Raw genomic sequence first — 25,804 nt, 5'->3', positions numbered from 1 at the left:
AGAGTTGAGAAAATGTACCACCTGTTCTGTGCCAGGCACTGTGCTAAGTACTGGGCATATAAAGAAAAGCAAAAATAGCTCTTGCCCTTGAGGATCTTATAATCTAATGGAGAAGACTGTGTACTCTCTGCAAAGAAGGGATAAATAGGACAAATTGAACTGTAGGTTGTTTAATCACTTTGGGCCTCAGTTTACTTTATCTGTAAAATGAGAAGGTTGAACTAGATAACCTTGAGTGTCCCTTCCATCTCCATTCCTCCACATATGCACATCACGACCCATCCATGCATGCCCATCCTGTGGGACACTCTTGTCCTCCCATAAATTTACCACAAAGGGTTAGTAACATCTTGCTTCCAAAATCATTACTCCCAAGGTCATGACTTAAATCCTGAAAACTTACTATCAAACCAGGATGGTTGACTCACAACAAGCAACTCGACCACTGGCTAACAGGCATATAGCCTCAGAGTGATTTTCTTGGACACAGCTTGCTTTCATCAAAAATTCTTGCTTTCCTCTTATTGCTTGGTGGACTCCAAGGTGAAGGTCGGGAGGAGGTGAAATAAAACTCAAGGAAGCATGGCCCAGCATTAGGCTTAGAATCAATAAGGTTCATGGTCCATTGATTCCTATCATTAAAACACAAACTCCTAGTTATGCTCTTGATTTTACAATATTAACAAGGTAATGATACTATATGGGGAGATGCTATATGATAATGATACTATATAATGATATAATGATACTATAAGGGGAGAGTCAAAATGGAAGTATCATGAACAGGGGTAGAGCCCTCAGAATTAGGAAGACCTGGGTTCAAGGCTTGCCACTAGCTCATGACTTGCAACCACGGTTGAGTTACTTAACATTTTAGTATCCCAACTGATTCTCTAAGACCACAAGTTGCAGAAGTCATTGATCTACATCAGTAGAGGGACTTTGCTCACCAAGAGTTCCCCACACTGATGAAAGTACAAGTCCTAACCTGAATGAATGAATTAATAAGTAAACAAATGAATGAATGAATGAATGAAGCAAAACTAATATTGGAAAGGTTTTTTTAAAAAAGCTCACAATGAATATGAGCTCTATGGGCCACTCATGAATTTAATTGGGATTTAGACCAGGCATTCTTAACCCCAAGGTCTAAGGGTCTATGGGCAGATTTCAGGGGGTCCACAAACTTGGGTGGAAAAAATATATATGTGTGTATACATATATATGTATAAAACTTTATTTTCACTTACCTCTATCTGAAATTTAGAATGTTCTTATTATGATTTTTTAAAAGCATGATTCTGAGAAATCCATAGGATTCCCCGGAATGTCCAAGAGGTCCAGGACACAAAATGGAGCAGGAAACCCTGCTTTAGAAAACAGGATCATAGAGCTAGAGATGAAAAGGACCCCCAAGACCATCTATCCTAACCCCTTTATTTTACAAATAGGGAAACAGAGGCCCAGAAAGGTCATAGATTATAGGATCATAGAGCTAGAGCTAAAAGGGACCTCTCAAGCCATTTAAAACAACTCCTTTGTTTTACAGATGAAGAAACTGAGGCCCAGAAAGGTCATAGATGACAGGAGCACAAAGCTAGAAGTGGAAGGACCTCCAAAGCCATGTAGCCCAACCCCTTATTTTACAAATGAGGAAACTGAACAACAAAGCAATTGTCCAGCATCACTCAGGAATTGCCAGGGGTAGAATTTGAACCCCAAGCTTCTGACTCCAAAGTTCAGACTCTCTATGGTGCTTTCCTGCTTCATCTAGTCTACTTTAGAATAGCCCAAAGCCAGAATAATAATGAAATGAATATCTTCTTTTTGTATGAATCAAAGAGATTTCATCCTAAAGGCATTGAAGTTTGAGTCTCCTACCCAGTAGCTGTAAATCTGGAACAGGAAACAAAATCATTAAGGTCACATATTTATAACATCATATTCAATTAGGCTGGAAGAGTGCAATTTCTGTCATCGTCTCATAAAAAGATGTGTTTTTCTCTCAGATCTCCACTAAAGAGAAGCAGCCTCTATTGTTACCGATAGGGACTGTTTTCAATCAGTTACAAGGAGCAATCTAATTAGGAGATGGTTTAGTGCAGTAACTGACTCCAGACTAATTTGATTTCTTTAGGTCTCTAAAGATCAATTGATCTGATTTGTTTTTCCCTCCCCAAAGGCTATTTAGGAAAAAAAGAGACTGAAATGCCTCAAAATGAAAGCCGAAACCTTGGCTGCTTTCACTGGACTTAGGTCATCTTGTAAACTCCCAGCTAGTCAGCAGCGAGGACTCCCTTGGGCTTTGGTTTGGAACATGGAAAACTTTGACTTCCACCCCAGAAACCTGCTTGCTGAATGGGAACTCCTGAGTGGATTCAACCAGGAAGGGACCCAACCTTCTTCTCATTTTACAGATAACAACAACAACAAACCATAATGCACTGCATCAATGTATGCTAAGTACTTTGTCCATATAATCTCATTTGATCTTCACAATAACTAACTCTGTGAGGCAGGGCCTGGAGTCAGGAAGTTCTGAGTTCAAATCCTACCTTAAATACTTCTCAGTTGTGTGACTTTGGGCATATCATTTAACATGCCCACCTCAGTTTCTTCATCTGTCAAATGGGAATATTAATAGCACCTATTTCACAGGGTGGTTGTGAAGAAAAAAATGAAGTAATATTTATAAAGCAGTTTGCAAAGCCTAAAGCACTATATAAATGCTAGCTTATGCATTATGTGCTGTATGCTAACTGTATACTATATTGTACTATTATGTATTATTTACTAGTTATTATTGTACTATTATGCATTGTATCCTATTACATTTTATACTATTACACATTGTATGCTATCATTTTATTGTACAGTTATGCATTATATGCTGTTATGACTCCCATTTTACAGATAGGGAAATTGAGGCTAAGAAAAGTTAAGCAGCTTGTCCCAGAGTTAGTAGAAGAAGAAAAGAAGATAAGCATTTATATAGTACTTATTATGTGCCAGACACTGTACTAAGCCCTTTACAAATATTATCTCACTTGGTCTTCACAACATCTCTGTGATACAGGGGCTTTTATTGTTCCCATTCTATATCTGAGGAAACTGAGGTAGACAGAAATCAAGTGATTTGCCCAGGCTCACCTGGCTAGGAAGCATCTGAGGCTGGATTTAAACTCAGGTCTTCCAGAGCCCAGGCCCAGCACTTTGTCTACTGTGCCACCAGTCACCACTGATATAAGGAAACTGAGACCTAGATGGTGTGAAGTCACATGAGGAAAAAACATCAGCAAAAGGATTCACCCAGGTCCCCTGATCCCTTCCCAGATGCAGCACTGCCTATGGAAATTACTGGAAAAGTCCAGTCTGCATGGATACTAGTATCTCTGAGAATTAACCTTGTGTACCTAGAACCAAAAGGATCATAAATTCAGAGCCAGAATAGATCTCAGAGGTTTGCTAGTCCAACCACCTCTTTTTACATTTGGGGAAACTGAGGCCCAGAGAGATGAAGTGATCTGCCTAGATTCACAGAGGTATGAAGTGTCAAAAGTTCAAATTTGAACCCAGGTTCCCTGACCCCAAGTCTAGCACTCTTGCCTCTGTACTATCCTAAATGTTTTGTTTCCAGGAATAGCCTCAGAAATGCTGCTAGGAGTGTCAACAAAATGACATCAGAATCACATTGATCTTGAGGCAGTATGGTTTATCAAGAGTGCTAAATTTGTAGCCGGAGGACTTGGATTCAAACAAATCCTGATCCTCCTGCTCACTAATTGTGTTACCTTGAGCCCTCTCTGGGCTTCAGTTTCTTCCTCTGTAAAATAATGAGATAAGATCCCCCAAAACAAGTCTAACCGAGGAGACACACTTCAGATGTCAGTTCAGGGGCAGGACTTGTCTGCTTCTCCATTTAGTCTCTGGCCGTCTATCCTGTCTCTCACAAAATAGCTTCCCCATGTCTGCATCCCCAGATGTGTTCTCTAGACACACCTTGTATCTGTTTGATAGATGCCAAAATATGGGCATATTGACATTGCTTTTGTCCGAGTCTTCCCAGTCTCAGGTGCAATCCTGTACATAGGGAGCACCCAACAGATGCCTGTTAGTCACTTGGTTGATGTGTGGAAGTCCCAGTGAGCCCAGCTGTTTAAGTGCAATGGGCAACAGCCATCCCCCATGGCTGAATCTCTCTCTACACTCTAAGCATACTTCTGGTGATAAACAATACCAAATGGGGCAGCTAGGTGGCGCAGTGGATAAAGCACCAGCCCTGGATTCAGGAGGACCTGAGTTCAAATGTGGCCTCAGACACTTGATACTAGCTGTGTGGCCCTGGGCAAGTCACTTAACCCTCATTGCCCTGCCCCATCCCCCAAATACAAAAGATGTGTCTACATTTATATATTTATACATTGATTCATTCAATGCATATTTCTTATGTTGCATCTTGTTGCATCGCTACAGTAGGTGCTGGAGGAGATACCAAATTTAGAATAGGCATAGTCCCTATACTCCCAAGATTTCTCCTCTTAGTAATGACCACTCCATTCTGGGCCCTCACACGATGCACTGCTTTATTCTGTAATGTATGTATTATGATTCCAGTTTTATTTATGTTTACTTTTTATCTCTCTATTTGATGTTTTTCCTAACCTTTTCTTCTCATCTCTACCCCAATTCCCTGAATACTGCAGTCATCTGACGAATGTTTGTTGGATTGTTGAATAGATGGGCCAGCCACACCCTGGTCCCATAGGCGAAAGAACTGGTCATTGATCTGATGGATGAGCCATTCCTCTGCCCAAGCTCTTGTCATTGTCTGGAGTGTGCCCCTTCCTCATCTAAAGCACAGCTTAGCAGAACCAGGAGAATCATTCATAGAAAAACAACAACAACATAGAGAGAAAAAACTTGGAAAGACTTAAGATCCCTGATTCAGACAAGAACCAACCATGATTCCAAAAGGCTGATGATGAAGTATGCTGCTCACCCCCTGACTGAGAGGTAATAGAGTGAAGATATACAGAATGAGACATACATTTTTGGACAAAGAAAATGTGGGGATTTATTTTGCTTCCTCATGTCTATTTTCTTTCTTCTTTTTTTTTTAGTTGAGGGGAGTTGTGGGAGGGAAAGGGATAGTGTTTCCAAAGCAAAAAAGACAAAAAGGTTAAAAGAGAAGAGAAAGAAAGCCAGAAGGAATCACAGACAAGCAGGAAGCTTTTTCAATGTACATATTGAACTTATTATATACTTAGAAAGAAAAGCAAGCGCTAGATAATGGAGATTCCCAGTTTAACCCACAATCCCCTTCTGTTCTACAGCATATCTGGAAATTCTCATTTTATTTTAGTGTTTTTAAGATCAGAATAAAAAGAATGAGAAGAGGGGAGATGGGGGGAAAATCGGAGCTCAGTTGCCACCTCCTACACGAGGCCCTTCCTTATCCCCCAAAAATGTCTCATACATAGTAGGTGCTTAATAAATTCTTATTAAATTGTATTGCTAATGCTTGCTACCTTTTGAAACTACTTTATATGCTTTGTATTTATTTATCTCTATGGACCTCATATACCCTGGTTTTATCCTTGTGTTTCCAGTGATTGGCAAGTGTCTTGCGCATTGGAAACACTCACCTAGGCCTACACAGGGTCTGGGCTGGTCGTGCCAGTGTATCCTGGGGGAGCATTCCCATTGGCTCTTCTCTACACTCTTTCTAGGCCTATGGGTGCTCAATAAGTCTCTGCTAAATTGAATTGAGTGAGAACTGGAGCAGACGTTGGACTAAGAGATGTTTTCTGTTTTCTTAAAATGTGCTCAGAAATTCCTTATGCATCGAAAGAAAATATGATAATCTATGAGGCATTTGAAGCAAAGGTTTGGTCAAGAGTTCATGACCCAGTTACTAAGACTTCTGTGTTTCTAGGATTTGGGCATCCCATTAAAAATATCTGTTAGCCATAATATAGACAAGAGTCCAGTGATTTATTGTCTTGAATGAGCAAACCAACCCAGGTAAAGAGAACAGGCACAAAAACAGGGGAGAAGATGGATGGTGCTAGTCTTAAGATCTGGGACTTTGGAGCAGCTAGGTGGCGCAGTGGCTAGAGCACAGGCCCTGGAGTCAGGAGGACCTGAGTTCAAATATAGCCTCAGACACTTAACACACTGGCTGTATGACCCTGGTTAAGTCACTTAACCCCAATTGCCTTACCAAAAAAAAAGAGATCTGGGACTTCTACAGTGAAACACAAGGACCCCATGAAACAAGCTCCACAATTATGGACCCTTAAATGAGGTCAGGATATAGCCCTTCGGGTCTCCACATTCCATAGGATCATAGATTGAGAGCTGGAAAGGACTAGAAGTGACCATCTGGTCCAACTCCTAATGTTACAGATGAGGAAATCCAGGCCCTTGCCTGAGCTCATGAAAAGTAAGGATCTAGCTGGGACTTGAATCTGTACTTTGGGACTCAGACCCAGTGACTTTTCCACTGTACCACACTACCTCTTGCACTCTTTCCTTCCCATCTTTCCTTCCCCTTTCATCAAAAGACATACCCCAGGAGACTGAGGAATGTGAAGATTCCTTGTCTTGCAGATTGCCTCTTTCCTAAGATGGAGCTTTGCAGTATCAACAGGATTAAAATGGGCGATAACAAGGGGAGCCCTAGTTCATGCAGTGGAAAGAATTTCCCAACCATCAAAGTAAACCCTCGAAGATGCCCCCTCTGAAAGTTGCACATTTTACAGATGAGGCTAGGCAGCTGTCAAGATTCAAAGCAGTTCCATATCTAAAAGGCTTATAACCCACAGGGGGGAAAAGAAGTAGAGACCGAGGATCAGGGGAAACAGAAATGATTGGCACTTAGATTATGGAAAAAAATGTACAAGAGCTTTGTAGTTGAAAGTAGAGCTTTGCTACCAACTTTCTCTTCTCTGGATCTTATCTTCAAGGAAAGCAAAATCCTCGTTACCTTTCAATATCAGTGAGCCTGGAGGAGTCTCGGAAACCTTTGGCGAATGGATTGCTGTCGATTTTCAGCTTGGTTATCTGGAAATGAAAGAGTACATGATGGTATCATGACTAGGGTTAAGGTATTCGAGTGTCTGATCAGCCTGGACTTGGAAGCTCAACATGCATAGATTGTCTTCCTCTTCCCCATTTCCTCCCCCTCAAAAATGATGTTTCTGGAATGAAAGAGACCAAATCCTTATTCCTTCATTTATTCTTTCAGCAAATATTGTTTATCTCCCCACTCCCCAAAATGACTTGCATCTCTTTCATGCATGCCTATATCTATAATTGTCATTTCCCTCAATAGAATGTAAGCTTCTTGAAGCCTGGACTGATTAATTTTTGTCTTTGTATCCTGGGCAACTAACAGTTCATGGTAAAGGGTAGGTATGGACTGGACCTGTGGGTTCACTGATATCAGGAATTCCCAGATGAGGAAAATCTCTTCACCAATGCAAGTGAGTGCCTTTTCTTTAATTAATACTCTTGGAGAGCATACACAAGCACTGAGAAGTTACATGACTTGCCCAGGGTGACACAGCCTGTGTGAGTCAGAAGTGGGACTTGAACCCAGGGTCTTCCTTGATCCAAGGCCAGTTCTCCATTCACCATGCCAAGCTTCCTCTGATACCTAACCTATGCTTAATACGTGCTTTTTGACTGATTGTTCTGCCACAAATTGAGGAAAATATCCAATTCCGATGCAGATTCACACTTGTGATGCCCCTAGGGAGACCAATCTATACAGAGCCATTAACCTGGATGTGCTGATGTTACCTTAGAAAAAGGAGAATCTATACAGGAAGCACCAACTAAAAGAATTTCAACTCTTGGACCCTGCAAAAGAACTCACACAAATCCTCCTACTGAAATCAAAAAGGTAAACACTGAAAAATCAAGAGCTATGTCTCCTCCATTGGATTTTATTTTTCCTTTTGGCTTGTGATTTCATTTGAATAAGGAACTCTCAGTATGGAGATCAGCAACTGGGCATTTCCTGCTAATATAGGCATCTCAGCAAGTTGGTTGGATTAGTGAGAGGTTAAGTCACCAGTTAAGTTGAAGTTCAGTATGTGTCAGAGCTGAACCCGGGTCTTTCCAACTCTGAGATTTCTTCATCCAATATGGCACACTGCTTCTCCTCCAAAACACTGAGTAATACAAATATAATAAAGGGAGTCCTGTTTCTGAACAGCAACCAATTGGCACTCTTACCTCTTTTTTTATTTGTTAAACAGTGAAGAGGTTATTTTGGGGTGTTTTTTGTTTGTTTTTTGTGGGGCAATGGGAGTTAAGTGACTTGCCCAGGGTCACACAGCTAGTAAGTGTTAAATATCTGAGGCCGGATTTGAACTCAGGTACTCCTGACTCCAGTGCCGGTGCTTTATCCACTGTGCCACCTAGCCACCCCGAAGAGGTTATTTTTAATCACAAACATTGTCAATTAGTTAATAATAGTATTAAATGTTATTAATATTATTAATATATTATTAAATAGTAGATACTGCTATCTTGCCTTCCAGATTACAACCCTTGAACTAGGTTCCCACACTACCTCTCAAACCCCTATGTAACTCAGGATGCAGTTGAAAGTCTCAATGAATTATAGTGTTTGAGAAGTGGAAGAGATCCTAGAGATTATGGAGTATGCCTCAGTTGATAAATACAGAAAAATACAAAATGAAGCTTAGTCCTAGTAGATCCCCTCTGACTTCAGGAGTAATGGGGCATAGTTTCAGAAAAGGGGGCAGACAGCACTAGGAATCACAGTGGTTTGGGACCATCAGGAAACATTAATTTAACTGTAGGTACTCTACACGTGAAATCCATGTCTGACAGCTTAAGAAGCTGGCATACTACTGGAAGAACTAAAGTAGAGAAATATTGACACTTTGCTATCAATGAAATCACCTCCCCAGTGTTGTCACATCCCACTTCTCTGCTACCCCCTCCCTCACAATCAAATTGACCTGTCGGTTCAGGGGTCCTTAACTTTTTAGTGTGCCATGGACCCCTTGGGTAGACGGTCTAGTGAAACCTACTGACCCCTTCTCAGAATAAGCTTTTACATGCATGAGATAGAGAGGATTATCAAGAGAATTGATTATATTTTAAAACCGTTATCAAAATATTCTTAGAACAAATTCATGGCTCTCAGATTAAGAACTCTCATTTGTACCCTGTATATCCCATGTATTGGCATCTCATCTCCCACTTCTGGGTTTTTGCTACTTCCTCCTCATCTTCACCTCATAGGATCCACAGCTTCCTTCTCATCACAGTTCAAGGGCCTCCTCTTACTTGATGCTCATCCTCATCTTCCTGGTTACTAGCACCTTGCCCCTCATAATCACTTTGCATTCCTTTGTATCTATTTTGTATTTATTTACTTGTACACACGATTTAACACACACCCCTCCTTCAATATAATGTACCTTCCTTGAGGGGCAGCTAGATGACACAGTGGATAGAGCACTGGCCCTGGAGTCAGGAGAACCTGAGTTCAAATCTGACCTCAGACACTTGACACTTACTAGCTGTGTGACCCTGGGCAAGTCACTTAACCCTGACTGCCTCAAACATCCAGGGCCATCTCCAGTCATCTTGATATATATCTTGCCGCTGGACCCAGATGGCTCTAGAGGAGAGAGTGAGGCTGTTGACTTTTCACAGTCCTCCATCACTTAAATCCAATTCATTGCAAGGCATGACATCACCTCATAATGTCATGGTCCTCTGAGAATGAAGGACAAATAACAAAATCTTCCTTGAAGGTAGAGACTGTTTCACTCTTTACTCTTGATATCCAGCACTTAGCACAGCACCCAACACATAGTAGGCACTTCATAAATCTTTGTTAAATTGAATTGAATTATACTGAAACCAAAAGACATAAGGAAGTTGTAACTAAATTGAAGGATGATTCACAAATTGTCCTTGGAAAAGCAAATGTAGGAATGGACAGAATGACTTCTTTGTATGAGCAAACATCATTTGACAGGACACTTGGCCCTCCTCACCCAACAGTGCTCAAGATGACCAGGAAAAAAACAACATCATAAAGGTAATTATAGCTGCAGCAGCAACATCTGTTGCAAAAAAAAAAAAAATGAGACAGAGAAACTCTGAGAAGTATTTGCCAAGATCCTCAAAGGCAAATCAACACAAATATTGATATTTAGTAAATATAAAGCAAAGTTGCACATAGAGGAAGAAGCTTGTTGGATTATATAGTTGGGAATTAAAACACAAAAGAGGGCAAAGGCTAGCGGACTACAGAGAAGCCTCATCCCTAAAGATGATGAACATTTTCTTCAAGAAGAGTTAGAAGGTGTTGGGTTTTGTGAGCAATAAAGAGCTTATCTTAAAAGACAGGAAATGACTCATTACCAAAGTGAAGTCATTCAAGCAGCTTCTCTAAGGGCAGACAGTTGTCAAAGCAACGTCAAGATCAACATTGAATTAAGAGAAAGGAGAGAGAGAAGACACATAAGGCAATTGCAACAGTTCCTAGCTGACCTATTAAAAAGAGATGCTGTGACAAAATGAGAAACGGAACAAAGAAAACATTGATACAAACCATCACCATTTGCTATAGAAGTTTAACTGATGGAAAGCAATAGACACAATATGGAAGCCAAAAGAGTCAAGAAAACAACTTGGGGGGGGGCAGCTAGGTGGTACAGTGGATAAAGCATCAGCTCTGGATTCAGGAGGACCTGAGTTCAGATCCTGCCTCAGACACTTGACACTAGCTGTGTGACCCTGGGCAAGTCACTTAACCCTCATTGTCCTGCAAAAATTTTTATTAAAAATTTTTTTAAAAAACCAACTTAGGCAGAAAACACTTGACTTTCTTCCCAAGTGGAGACAACTAACAACCAAAGACTGAATTTAGAATATAAACTCATTTTCAAAATTTCTTAGAAGAAGGCGGTAGGAAATCATGATTAACTGTTTCTCAAAGCAGAAAACAGGCAAGAGAAAAGCAAGTATTCAGAAATCTTGTTATGAGACCCAATTAAACCAGATTATCAGGATATTATACTTCTAGATGAAACTAGAAGGCAAATGGACAAAAAAAGAATCAACAGGTGCCAATATTTCTTTAGCAAACTATCTTCATCATCCATATTTAGTTTCTATACCCACATTTGACAGGAGACAATGGAAAGAGCATGAAGATTGAAAGAGTATTTGGGTCAGAACAAGTACATACAGAAAATACCTGTCCTGAATGTGATAAAATTTTAATAGCACTGATGGATCAATTTTCAAGATAATTGAAAGAGGGGAAGAATACTAAACCAATGAAAAAATAATGTATGATATTATTACCAAAAAGGAAGGAGGTCAGGAAGACATTAATAACCACTTGTGTTCTTACTTTCTCACCTCTATAAAAAATCTTTATAAAAATTACCTACACATATATAGAGGGGACCCTTGATGAAAACATGAGAAGGAAACATTTGGACTTTCACAATAGCAATCTACACCTTCATATTCGCAAAAACAGACTGAATAGTGTGGAGAATAAAAGATGCCATTGTGTTGATTATTGGTTGATTTTAAAAATGTGATACAATAAGATACCACCCATGTCGAGATCATATACAATTTCTTGACAGAGGGTCATGTATAAAATATAATTATATATCACAAATAAAATAAAATTTTTAAAATCATAAAGTGAGAGCAAGAAATAATAGATGCCATCCAAAGTACCACACCAGGCCTCACAGATGTTTTAAAAAAACTAGAATTTATAAAGCAATTTAAGGTTTGCAAAGGATTTTCAATGTTAACTCCTTTGATACTCAAAACAACTCTGTGAGGTAGGTGCTGTTATTATCGTTCCCATTTTACAGATGAGGAAACTGAGGCTGAGAGGATTTAAGTGACCTGTCCAGGGTCACACAACCGAAAAGTCTCTGAGGCAGGATTTGAACTTGGATCTTTCCTGACTCCATATCCAACAGCCAGCCACGTACCACCTCTGTGCCTAATGTTAACACGTCCTTGGAGGGCAGCCGTGCCTTGGTAAGGGTTTCTTTGGCGAATTTATAGGAGACTATGGGTAAGAGTTGAGTGGGATGAGAAGGTAGAGATGAGATGTGTTATTCACCATGTAAAAATGTGCAGTCATTTCAATAATAGAGGCAGAGAAGATAGATACCCGGCCTTGAAGATAGGCAGACTTGGGCTCAAGTCCCACTTCTAACTGTGTGACCTTGGACAAGTCACAACTGCTGAGCCCTCCAGGAAATTCTCTGTGACTACAGGTTACAGAGAAGATGACAGCATGCACTGAGAGAAGCTTCCATACCTGGGAATTTCCCATGCTAATAAAATCATGGGACCAAGCTTTATCCATATCCATAAGATCACAAATGCATTGGAATTGGGAAGTGCTTTAGACTACCTGATTTGATACTATATACAATTTGGTTCAAGTGATTTAATCGAACAAACCTCATGTCCTTTGGGGCATTTCAGAGACCGTTTGTGGGGTTTTGTTTTGTTTTGGTGAGGCAATTGGGGTTAAGTGACTTGCCCAGGGTCACACAGCTAGTAAGTGTCAAGTGCCTGAGACTGGATTTGAACTCAGGTCCTCCTGACTCCAGGGCCGGTGCTCTATCCACTGCAGCGCCACCTAGTTGCCCCAGAATATTCATTTGTTAATAAGATTGTCAATAGCAGCAATATGATATAATGTATTATGTGCTGTCATTAGACTCAGGACAACCTGGACTTATTTCTAAATCAGGGTTAATCTTGCCTCTGACACTTACCAGGTTAGGACCCTGGGCACCTGCCTTTGTGTGCCTAGGTATCTCCCCAGGATTTATCCACTAAATCAAAGATCATTCATGATCCATGTTGTTGGGGACGTTAACCACACTAATGAAAACACAGATCTTTTATGTGCTACTTGATAGAACTATGGATGCTCCCTAGACATTCATCTAGAAATCTCAACATAGAAAAAAGCAATCTTGAATTAGTGAGGAATAGCAGGGGGCAGTGTAGAGATAAAAAATCTCAGAAAGAGAAACTGATACTTGCTTTGGCTGCATTCTCTCTATACAGTTAAAATAAAATGAAGAAAAATCATTCATTCGAAAATACTAGACAAGAGTTAATTGGTTTCCACACACACACACGCATACACACACTGAAATATGTGGGTGCTCTGTGGTTGGAAACACCATGTACTGGCTAAAGAAAACATAAAGGTAAGTTACTTAGGAACATAGAGTTGGGGAAAAAAAGGAAATTGTAAAAAAAAATATTAGACAAACACAGAGTTGGTGGGGCAGGTCATGCTTCTCCCTAATCTCCACAGTACCTAGCATGGTTCTAAGAATATAATAGCCACTTGGTGAAGATTTGCTCAATACTTATTTGGCAGTCAGGCAGCAAGCATTTATTAAGCACCTACTATATACCAGGCACTGTGCAAGGAAAGGCAAAAACAAACCCTACAGACGAAGAGGTCCCATTCTAATGGGTGGCACTGAGGCAGTAAGAAGTCAGTCAGCAGATCTTTTTATTAATTTGTTATCAAGCCATATTTTAGGGGGAGAAACAGCTCTATGATTTTGTTGGTTTGGGGAGACTCCCACTGGGGTCATACTCCTTGACACTTAGTTTTAGGGTGTTTCCTGGGACACTGACAGATTAAGGGATTTGCCTAAGGTCACACAGTCAATCGATATCAGAGATGGGACTTGAACCCAGAACTTCTTAATCCTATGGTCAACTCTAACTACTAAGTTACATTGCTTCTCCCTAATAAATACTTATCATAGAATTACCTTGCACAGGCCTTTTTTGTCCAGTTGGTTTTAAATTTATGGCAAAGGTTATGGCACCATGGATACTAATGAAGACCATACTAAAGAGTAATCAAAATGACCAGAAACCTCAAAATGGAAGTAACTCCTATGAAGCTGGATGGATGGCTTCTTTAGCCTGCAGGAGAGAATTGAATGTAGGGTTCTTTAGAGTTCAGAGAAAGACTTTTCTTGGTAGAACACCAATGTACCATCTAGAATCCCTAACCCTAGAAGTCATGTGTACATAACTGCAACTGATAAGATAAGTCGAGCCCAGAAAGTCCTTTGCTTTAATTTGAATTGACTAGGTAATACCAAAGGTGAAGCATAGAAGCTACACCAGCTTATAACACACACACACACACACACACACACACACACACAGAGGTGCAAGTGTACCATGGCAGGTGATAACTACAGGGGCAGGTGATTTTCTTTTTAAAGGAAGAGTCTGGAGATTAGAAAGAAAAGCCATGCTGGAGAAAACTGAGATCGTGTTAATTACTGGTTGTTGAGGACTAACCAACCCTCTCATCCCCTTGTGCCATTAGCCTTTGGAGATTCTGATGGGACTATAGTGCCAAGGGTCCCTTAGAGTCCTAAGAACTTCAGGAAAGATTGTAATACAAAGTCTGTCAAACAACCAAGGTCTTTCCCATCTTACTACAGTAAGTATGTCTTACTGTCTCCTAGATCTGCTTAGGGATTGCAGATATTAATGATAACCTATCAAAAGGTAATACTAGTCCCCAGAGACTGGCTCACCAACCATGAAGAGAACATCTACCCCAAAACATTAAAAAATGAAACTTAACCTATGATTCAACTCTAAAGCAGTGGTTTGACTGTTCAAACAAATGCATGACCTTTCCATCTTAAATTATGAGATAGTTTGTTGAAAGTGTAATGTATTTAACTCTTATCCAATAATGAACAGAAATGTAATTAGCCCTTTGCAAAAGACAGGGGAGAAATGGCATCAAAAAGGTTTCCATTTTTATTGCTCATAAATAAAACTCCTGGCATCCAATAAATTAGAAGCAATTTCAGAATTTCTTTGGGAAGTTCAATTCTGTTTATAGGAGTCATGAAAAGAAGCACTCATTTGCCCAGGGCTTAAAAGAAATTAAAATGGGCCTGATGGTAATGACCAGTATGTCATTGGTTCCCTAATCAGTACAAGAAGCTGGAGAAATGTATGTTACTAAATTATCTTATTAAATATTATTCTCCTTCCTTGTCGTATAAACTTATATTACTACTAATTACTAAATATTATTACCCTTTCTTTTCCATTCTTGCTCTCTTTTTCATAAGAATCCAAGGTTATATCTGGGCAGCCAGGTGGCACCATAGGGCATAGAGCACTGGACCTGGAGTCAGGAAGACCTGAGTTCAAATCTAGGCTTAGATTCTTTCTAGCTGCGGGACCCTGGGCAAGTCACTCAACCTCAGTTTGCCTCATTTTCCTCAAATGTAAAATATAATAATAGTGCCATACCTACCCGGTCTCACAGGGTTGAGGGCGAAGCTCAAATTAGACAATGATTGTAAAAATGTTTGAACAGTGCTACATAAAATTGTTTGCTATTATCCTCATTAATGTTATAGTTATCCAATAATAATAAAATAACAACAACAACAACACATAGCCTCAGGCCCTTCCATCCAGATTTCATATGATTCCCTTTCACACACCTATGTTCTCCCCAGGACTTTCCTAGCTCTGCCCTGAGCTCAGTGCTCAATCCCCACACCTCCCTGCCCTTGACTGTTCCTAATACCTGAAATGTTCCTCACATGGTGGTGGTGATGATGACAACAAATAATGATGATAACTCATTTAAAATAGCACTTTGAGATTTGCACCTTGAAGAATAGGTGACATTATGATCCCCATTTTACAAATGAAGAAATTGAGGCTCTGAGGATTAAGAGATTTGTCCGGGGTCACACTGCTAAGTAAGTATATAAGGAAAGATTTGAACCGGGGTCTTTGGAACACTGCACCATACAGCTTTCTTGACTTGTATCTCTTAGAATTCTGAGCTTCCTTCAAGATGAAGCTATCTTACCACCTCCTATGGGAAGCTTCTTCTGCTACTTATCAGTTATTCTGTCCCTTTCAAGTCATTGTGCAGAGGCTCCTCTGTTCATGTCTCACCCCGTCCCTCCCCAGCAGAATGTATGCTACCTGAGGGCAAAGACTTTTTCGTCTATGTCTTTCTATCCCCAGTGCCCAGTGTCCAGACCATTGTTGGTGCTAAATAAAATGCTGCAGACTTTGGAAGTAGAGCCTCAGGCCTTGAGTTGGGTCGGTCCTGGATTCCTGATTTTGTTCAACCATGCAGTAGAGGTTGTCAGCCCGGGCATTCTTCCTGGTGGATCCATCGACTATCAGGATAACACCACACATTGATCTTTCACAGAACGGGGTCGTGAGGAATCAGCCTGACAGCCAAAAGATGTTGGTGAAACAGCCACAAGGCCAGCCCCCGTGCTGACCTCTGGGGATACCAAGAAAGGCAAAAGACAGTGCCTGCCCTCAAGGATGTCACAGTCTCATGGATGAATGCTCACCGACATGCGAACAACTAAGTGCAAACAAGGTGTAAGGACAGGATAAATTGGATATGATCAACAAAGGGAAGACATTGGCACAGGCTGGGGAAAGGCTTCTTACAAAAGCAGGACTTTAGCTGGGATGTGAAGGAAGTCAGGGAACCCTGGGGCAGAGATGAGGAGGGAGAGACTTCCAGCATGAAGTCAGCCCATGTAGTGGATTGAGTGATGAAAGACAAGGAGGCCAGGGCTGCTGGATCACAGAGTACATAAGGGTAAGGCATAAGAGAATTGGGAAAATAGACAGTAGCCAGGTGATGAAGAGCACCCGTGAAGGCCAAACAGAAGATTTCCCATCTGATCCTGCATAGGGTGAAATGAGATGACTTGTAGGGCCTGAGCCTGGATTTGGAGACTCAATTCATATTCTCAATCAGAAATCAGAATTTTAAGGGAGAAAAAATTGTTTTTGCAGTGCAAGTTCCTCGAGGGGAGGGACCACTTCATTTTTGTCTTTGTTTTACCAGCTCCCAGCACAGGCCTTCCCACATTACAGGCACTTAACAAATGGGTGTAATTGATGTGGTGCTGAATTTGATGTCACAAAACCTGGGCTCAAAACACAGCTCAGCCACTACCCATGTGACTGTGGGTAAGTAATTCCTCTCCCCTGGCACTCAGGTATCTCCTCTGTAAAATGAAGGGGTTGGACTAGTTGGCCTCTGATGTTCCTGCCAGCTCTAGATTGATGATCCCTCAAACTGAATTCAAAGGCTTTTTTCAAACCTTCTAAACAATATTGATGGTCATTTCCATGGACCTACATTCTGATTGCATAACAGGAAACTGGACAAACCAAGAAATCAGAATATCTGCATCGAAGACATTTATTATTTGGCCTTGGAAATCCACTCACCCTCTCTGTCCCTCAGTTTCCTAATCTGTAAAATGGACTGCTAGGTAGCACTGTGGATATGGTGTTGGGTCTGGAGTCAGGAAGACTCATCTTCATGAATTCAAATCTGGTCTCAGACACTGGCTGTGTGACCCTGGGCAAGTCACATTACCCTATTTGCCTCCATTATCTCATCTGTAAAATTATCTGGAGAATGAAATGGCAAACCACTTTGCCAAGAAAACTGCAAATAGCATCATGAAGAGTCAGACATGATCAAAACAACTGAACAATGGAAACAAAGATGACAATAATAGCACCTGCTCTGACCAGCATAGGGGTTTTTTTAATAGACATAGGCCTGCTTTGAAAACAGTATAGACACTGAAACAAATATGAGGGATTTGTATTTTAAACAAAAAGAAAGAGGAGTGCCCTATGCCCAGTAAGCAGAGACAGAAGCTACATTATAAGCTACTGAGACACTCAGAAAGTTCACAGGAGTTGATTCCAAAAAAAGGAGCCCATAACAAGAAGGCTGTCCACAAATTCAAAAAATAGATCTGAGAAGGATTAACTCAAGATCCAAAAGTAGAGAGGGTCACCTTGGAAAGTAGAAAGTCCAGCTTCATGGGAGGGCATCAGGCAAAGGCTGGATAATCACCCCTTGGGTAAATTGTAAAGGGATTTTTTTCAGTTAATGGGCTGAACTAGAGCCCAGCATGAAGGTCCTTTGTAAATCTTTAAGTCTGTAAATATCATCCCCATTCACTGTTCCAAATCTCTTAAGTGACTTTCAACGCTCTTTTCTTGCCTTGCTCTTATTCCCAAGATCATCTCTTTAGTTTTTTTCCCAAGTAAAATTAAAACATAAAATTTCCCATTTGTGGATGAGAAAAGAAGAGGAGAAGAGAGGAAAGGAGAAAAAAAGAGAGAGAAGGGAAAAGAAGGGAAAGAGGGAAAAGAGAGAAGAGAATGTAAGAATAGGATAAAGATGAAGTATAAAAAATATGATGGTGTAACAGCTTTCAAACCCCATTCACACAATGAGCTTTAAGTATTCTAGATCCTGACAAACTGCTGGCTCCAAACTGGGCTTGTGTTTTATGGGTGAAATAGGCAGTGTCTACCCCTCATCTTTTTCATGTTGTAACCCCTCAGTGTCCAGCATAAAAGAGAGGCTGGCTCCAAGCTTCAGTATCATGCTCCTGGGTGGTAACCAACACACAAACTACCTACTCACCAGCTGATTCTGGTAGGCAGTGACAGCTGTAAAAACAGTCTCAGGGAAGATAAACGTCCTGAATTCTTCGGACTTCAGATTGAGCAGGGAAGCCGTGTGATCCTTCTTCTTGATGATGTGGACCCTGGGCTGGTATTTGTGCATAGAGTTCAGAATAATCTGAAAAGAAGAAGTAGAAAGCATGGGCTGAAGGAGACAGCCCCATTAGTTTCTTTCTTTCTTTCTTTTTCAGGGCAATAAGGTTTAAGTGACTTGCCCAGGGTCACACAGCCAGTAGGTGTCAATTGTCTGAGGCTGGATTTGAACTCAGGGCCTCCTGAATCCAGGGCCAGTGCTTTATCCACTGTGCCACCTAGCTGCCCCAGCCCCATTAGTTTCAACCAGACCTTATGTGAATTCACGGAGTCAAATTTTAAAATAGGGATTTTTAATAGTTCAAGATAGGCAAGCCTGCCATCTTAGAATCATGGATTTGGAGCTGAGCTGTCAAGATTAGATGTCATTAGTACACATACCAAACCCAAGCACATCAGAACCTCTCTGTAACTTAGTGGATATGCTTTGTGAGTTGCTGTCATTGACAATTCACCACATTGTATCCAGTCTAGTGATGAGATGGTCCACTCTGTTATTGCTCTTAGGCCACATAGGTTGTTAGTAACTGAGCCAGGATTCCAACCCAGGCCCTGAAACCCCAAATCCAGTGCTTTTTCAATTGTGCCCCAAGTATTTTGATTTCTGGTAACCCTAAATATATAAGGATCTGTGTTTTCTGGCACTGGGCCTCAGCCATTTAGGTGTTTAGCAAATATTTACTGAATGCCACAGTGGGGAAGTGTTCTGGGTTTGGAGTTAGGGAACCTTGGTCAAAGTCCCAGCTTTGTCGATTACTCCCTGTGTGACCTTTGGCAAATTACCAGCCTCAGTTTCCACCTCTATAGAATAAGGGGGTTAGACTGGGTGGCCTCTGAGGTTTCTTCTGATTCTAAATATTAAGATTTCAAGAATTTTAATCATACTTCTTCTACTGAGAGAGCATTTCTCCTCCACCCTTTGGAAGATAGTCTTTCCAAATTGCTGCAACCAAAAACATCTACTGCTTATTGACCAATCACTTAGTGGTGAATTTTTCCTCTCTTAGGCTGCTTCTAGGTTTTACAAGGCTGGACCTACCCTGTAAGCCTTTAGGGCTTGGTAGAACCTGACAATGTGCTTCCACTGGCAGAGCCTTGGAGAGTCCATGGCTGCCATTTCTCTACCAGAATGTGGCATAAGAGTGAGACATTAGTGAATGTCATTGTTAAACAACCAGAGATGAAGGAGAAAAAGGAGGAGAAGGAGATGGGGCAGTGGAAGAGGAGAAGGAAGAGGAGGAAGAAGAGGAGAAGGAAGAGAAGAGAACCATAAAATCTACATTTAAAAATTCAATTTAAAGATTGAATTTCACCCATATCCATCCTCCAAGAGATTCCATGTAAGTATACCATCCTGCATCATCATGGGATAACATTGAAGGGTCACCTCTATGAATCCCCTAAATACTAAAAAGAATAACAACCCCACAATCAGTGCAGGCATCTCATGTTTATTTTTTTTTATTTGGGAATGGATGGGGGAGAAGACTGATAGCACTCAATTGGATTGTTGACATCAATTAAGTCATTAACAATTTCCATATTTCTTCTATCCCCAGAGTTGTTTCAGCATATGAACACTAAGCTCCATGCCCCAAAAGTCTGAAGAAATTAAGCATTTAGGAAGACCACATGATGAAGACAAAATGGCCCATGGAAATCTTGATCTAATTTATGACTCATGGACTCACTGGTTTCTAGCATCATATTGTGCTGTTAGGCATAGTCATTTTCCATTTGGATGCTAATAAAAGCTGTCAAAATATGGGTGTTATTGTGGTAACACTCCCCAACCAAGTTGTCTCATTATAATCTTTCCATATTTCTTTTGGAACCAAATATTCTAAGATTATAATGAAATCTGGACAATTCTGAATCACTTTTCCAAAGAGGCATATTTTCTGCAGAGACCCTGGTAGCTGGTCACCTTTCCCTTGGCCTCAGGTTTTGTGTTCCCAGGTTCAGCCCCAAAGTGAGAGAGACAAATGTGGTGAGATGGGTTTTTACTATTATTCCTATTATTACAGTCATACAGCTAGACCGTGCCTCTTCCTCAGATCACATTTGCTAATTCCACAGGGTTTTCAGAAAATGACTATTCCATATTTTAGATGTTGTAGATATTACTTGACCACCCTTTCCTTCTGTGTACATTCACCTTCCTTTTCCTGAAGGAGTCCACACCCTCTGGAGTATCAGAGATCTTATCACACTTTGAAATAATGCTTTCAAGTTTGTAAGCATATTTACTTACATAAGTGTAGTAGGGTGGAGAGAGTCCTGGCTCTAAGGGAAGAGGGCTAGGGCTTGAATCTTGCTTCTAATGCTTACTGCGTAGATGACCCTGGGCAAGTTTCTTTACCCCTGAATCAGGAATTGGAAGACTTGTCTTTAAATCTAGACTCTGCTACCTATTGCCTGTATGACCTTGAAAAAGTCCCTTCCAGTTCTAGATTTCAGATTCTATGATTGTAATTCTCCATAGATCAATATCACAGTTTTCTCTCCCACTTTGACATCAATTTTGCATTGTTGAGTTGATCTTCCAGGTAAAAATGATTGATTTTTGTCCTAAGAAAAAGGTCAGTTTTACTGTGTGGGATGTCAGCTGTATGGAGTGTCACCCTCCAAAAAATAGCTCCATTTCCATATGCTAAAAATGATTGAATTTTCAGGATTAGAGATTTATTGAATAGTTTCATTATTTCAAATTTGGATATGACCTTTGCAGCCACATAGTCCAACCCTGTCCCTTTTACAAGTTAAGAAACTGAGGTCAGAGAAGTTAAGTGACTTGTCCACAGTCACTCAAGTAGTAAGTGGCAGAACTGAAGCTTGAACCTTGGTCCTCTAGTTCCAAGTCCAGTCTTCTGTTCTACTAGACTGATTAATGGTTGTATCTTTTCAACTTTTTTTTTTTTAAGTAAATAGCCCCTGGAAACGGTAACACATGAAATTGTACCCAGCCATTCATTTTTTTAAAGAATCATAAATCCTTAGAATTGGGACATCAGCAGACATATAGTCTAGCCTATATACCTGATCAACAATCTTCTACAGAAAATCTTGGGGATACCTCAAACTACACTCATCTTTCCTCTCCTCTACCACATGCAGTGATGGAGGGGTCACCTATCCCTAAGGTTCTTATAATCTCCACTTCAGAAACTAGTTTCTGCTTGCTGATTGGAATCAGAACCATCACAGCAGCTCCCCTTACCGATTTCCTCTACCAACTGAAGAATAGAATTATCACCAAGGTAAGTGATAAATTCCTACTCTACTCAGGAGATGTCCAGATATCTGAAGTTGCACATCACTACAATATCACACCTCCATGCCACATTTGAGATCTATTTCTTGAACTCCTCATCCATATCTTCTTTTCATTCAGATAGTCTTTCCATTTGAGGTGGAGACCATGAAATTAGGTACAAGAACACAGAAAAGGGAGGTGAGGACTGAAGAGAAAACCCTGATTGCTTCACAACTTTGCCTAAGACCTGACTCTTTCCAGATTTGCATATTCCCTGCCTTGAATTTACTCTGAAGATAAGTGAAATAATGCATGTATGTGAATGTACATGTATATATAACACATGTATAGCCACACATATATACTCATGCATACATATTTGTGTATGTGCATATATGCATGTGAAATATATATTGTATATATATATGAGGGTAGTATAAAAAAGATAGCAGTAACTTATTTTTTAGAAGAAAGAAAGGATTGTTGGTTTAATTGTGTGAAAATACAAGTAGCAAATGCTCCAATTCGATCAATTAATTATCATGAAAATCTCTCCTATTAGAAAGAGACAGCTAAATGGTACAGGGGATAAAACATTAAATCTGAAGACAAGAAGACCTGGGTTCAAATCTGGCTTTAGATACTGTCACTTAACCTCTGCCTCAGTTCCTTTAACTGCAAAATGGGGGTAATAATAGGATTGTTATGAGGATCAAATAAGATAATTGTAAAATACTTAACACAGTTCCTAGCCCTAAGTAGGTGATATATAAATGATAGCTATTATTATCATCATCATCATGGAATAAATTATCTCTTAAAACAAGTGGTCGTTAAACCTCGTTAAGGTTAATTTTAGAAATTTGAGAACTTTTTCCCTAGAGGCCACTCAGACTTGCCAAAATAATCATGGTTCGTGAAGTAGAAAAGATTTACTGAGCCCAGGACTATGTTTTTCTTCTTTGCCTAATGTTTAGTTCCATGTATGGGATCTGCTCAAGCCTGGCAAGAGGCAGATCTGTAGAGCATTAAGTTTCTTTATCAACTCAGACAGGCAACATAAGTCCTTTGACGTTGGGTTGAAATTAATCTTGGCCAGTCACATGGAGAAGTTGCTAAAGGCCTCTTGTTTTCAACTCAACTCATCTGCTCTGGGAAATGAACAGTCCCACTCCCTGCTACAAAATAAGATGCCAGGCATCCTTCCTTAGATCTATACATGACCCTTATGTAAGAAAAGAAGTTCATCACAGGACCTGCCCACTTCTCTGGACAAATTGTATTGACTAAATTGTAATTGTCTAATTAGAACTCCCATAGGATGTCTGGATGACCACTGTTTATGACCCAAAATAAAAACAGCAGAGAAACAAAGACTGCCCCATAATGTGGCAGCTAGGTGGTAGATGCAGTGCACCGAATGCTGGACTTTGGGTTAGGAAGACCTCAGTTCCAATCCCACCTTAGACACCTAACAAGTTGTGTGATGTGAGGTAAGTCATTTACCCGATTTCAGCCTGTTTCCTTATTGGTAAAATGTGTATCGTATCATAATAGCACCTACCTTATAGGGTTGTTATGAGGATCAAAATAGATAAAATTTTGATTAATTGATTAATAATAATAATGCAAAGCGCTTAGGAAAACTTAAATCACTGTGTAAATTATTATTATTATTTCTATTATTTCTTTTTATTTTATATTATTATTGTACCCATTTGGTATGTATAATGAAAGATTGTAGCACACAGAACAATGATCTCCAAAATACTGAAAATAAATATTATAAAAAGGATAATGTTGGGGCAGCTAGGTGGCGCAGTGGATAGAGCACCGGTCCTGGAGTCAGGAGTACCTGAGTTCAAATCTGGCCTCAGACACTTAACGGGTACTAGCTGTGTGACCCTGGGCAAGTCACTTAACCCCAATTGCCTCACTAAAAAAAATTTAAAAGAATAAAAAGAATAATGTTGATCTTGTCCAGTATGCATGAGGAGGCAGTAAAGTAATACAATAAAGTAATTAGGAAGAAAACCACTAGGAAAGGTCCCATCAAAGGATATACATATAATAAAGAAGATAGGTTGGTTAGGAGGCAAGAGAAAGGGAAAGACAGTCAATGGACAGCCTCTGTGCTCCCCTGGTATCCGTGTGCTATTAAGAGAAATCAGAACAGACTCCCTAGAAGATTAGTGGACCCTTTGGCAGGGTGGGGGTGAAAACTGTTGGGAAGACATGGACACAGAAGATGAGCAACTATGGATGGGTTGCAATCCACAGCAAAAGAGAAAATATCCACACTGATGAGATCATATTTCTATTTGTGTAATTTGAGAGTATATATTCAATGATTCAGTTAGCTCCATCAACATTTACCATGGTAACCTTTTCTAAATGACCCTCCACTGGTCTCCCCTAACACTAGGTTTGCAGTTCTCCTCTGCATTTAGCATAATATTCTATTTTACACTACAGTTATTTGCACCCCTCCCCTAGCTTCTTAGTTATTTGTGTACTTGTTTTATCTCCTCTACTGAAATGTTCTCAATAGAAAATAAGTTTCATTCTGAACAGAGAAGAGAAAAGAAAGAGAAGGAAGGAAGAGAGGGAGGGAGAGATAAAAGAGGAGAAAAAGAAAGAAAAAGGGGAAGTAGGGAGGAAAGAGAAGGAAGGAAGGAGAAAGAGAGAGAGAGAGAGGAGAGAGAAAGAGGGAGGGAGGAAGAGAGGGATCAGTTCCAGACACAAATTCCACATTTGGATTAATTTCCAATTGCACCATTGAAGGCAGGTCACTTACATGGCCATGTTGATCCAGTTCATTGTTTGTAAGTTTCACTTTTTCAAAAGACACCATCTGTTTCAACAGCTGCTCTCCAGTAAAAGGAGAATCTGGGTGTACATACAACCTGAGGGAAACCACATAACAAACCTTTCACTGTGAGGCACATGGGACCTGTGTTCTAGTAGGCTCTAATACATCATGATTTTAAAACAAAGCGGGGGGGGGGGGGCTTCATCTTTGTTTTTGCTACCCAGAATTTAGGACAGTGCCTGGCATGTATTAGCACTTAGTAAATATTTAGTGATTGATTGAAGGGACACTCTGAGCTCATGGAAATGATGGGTTGGGTTTTTTTTTCAGTTGCTCCATATTGGAAATCACAAAGCAATGGTATAAGAGTTCTCCTAAAAGACTCTAAACTTGTTTGCTTATAAACTAATAATAGCTAGCAGTCATATAGCACTTCAAGTTTGCAAAACACTTTACAAACATTATCTCATTTTATTTTCACAACAATCTTGTAAGATAGACACTATTATTATCTCCATTTTACAGATGAGAAAAATGAGGCAGACAAGTTAATCGATTTGACTAGGGTCACAAAGTCAGTGAATGTATGGAGTAAGATTTGAACTCAGGTCTTTGTGATACCAAGTCCAATACTCAATCCATTGTACCACCCAGCTGTCTAAGCCAGTGACTTAAAATAAATGGAAGTACCCCTTAATTCTATATCTTGTTTGTATGTAGTTGTTTCCATGGTGTCTCCCCCCATTAGACTGAGCTCAAGGAGAGCAGGGACTGTCTTTTGCCTTTCTTTGTATCCCCAGTGCTTCACACAGGGCTAGAACATTTACTATGTGCGTAAGAAGCATTAATTGATTGACTAACTGATTTGAAACTTCTTTCCATAATCCAAATAAATGTTAAAAATTTACATATGTGGGACAGCTAGGTGGCACAGGGGATAAAGCACCGACCCTGGATTCAGGAGGACCTGAATTCAAATCTGGCCTCAGAAACTTGACACTTACTAGCTGTGTGACCCTGGGCAAGTCATT

General features: G+C 40.2%; 1 protein-coding gene across 1 annotated transcript in view; it reads right to left on the bottom strand.

The window, feature by feature from the left end:
* Positions 1–25,804, bottom strand: part of TBX20 (T-box transcription factor 20) — a 68,822-nt gene that overhangs the window by 24,713 nt on the left and 18,305 nt on the right. Inside the window, exons 4-6 of the mRNA XM_043979025.1 lie at positions 24,759–24,867; positions 18,572–18,730; positions 6,989–7,065 (exon numbers count right to left, since the gene is read on the bottom strand). Coding sequence (XP_043834960.1) covers positions 6,989–7,065; positions 18,572–18,730; positions 24,759–24,867 — 345 coding nt within the window. The remainder of the gene's footprint in view (positions 1–6,988; positions 7,066–18,571; positions 18,731–24,758; positions 24,868–25,804) is intronic.

This window comes from Dromiciops gliroides, chromosome 1, assembly GCF_019393635.1.
Source record: "Dromiciops gliroides isolate mDroGli1 chromosome 1, mDroGli1.pri, whole genome shotgun sequence".
Taxonomy (NCBI): domain Eukaryota; kingdom Metazoa; phylum Chordata; class Mammalia; order Microbiotheria; family Microbiotheriidae; genus Dromiciops; species Dromiciops gliroides.
This window is presented reverse-complemented; position numbering and strand designations above follow the sequence as displayed.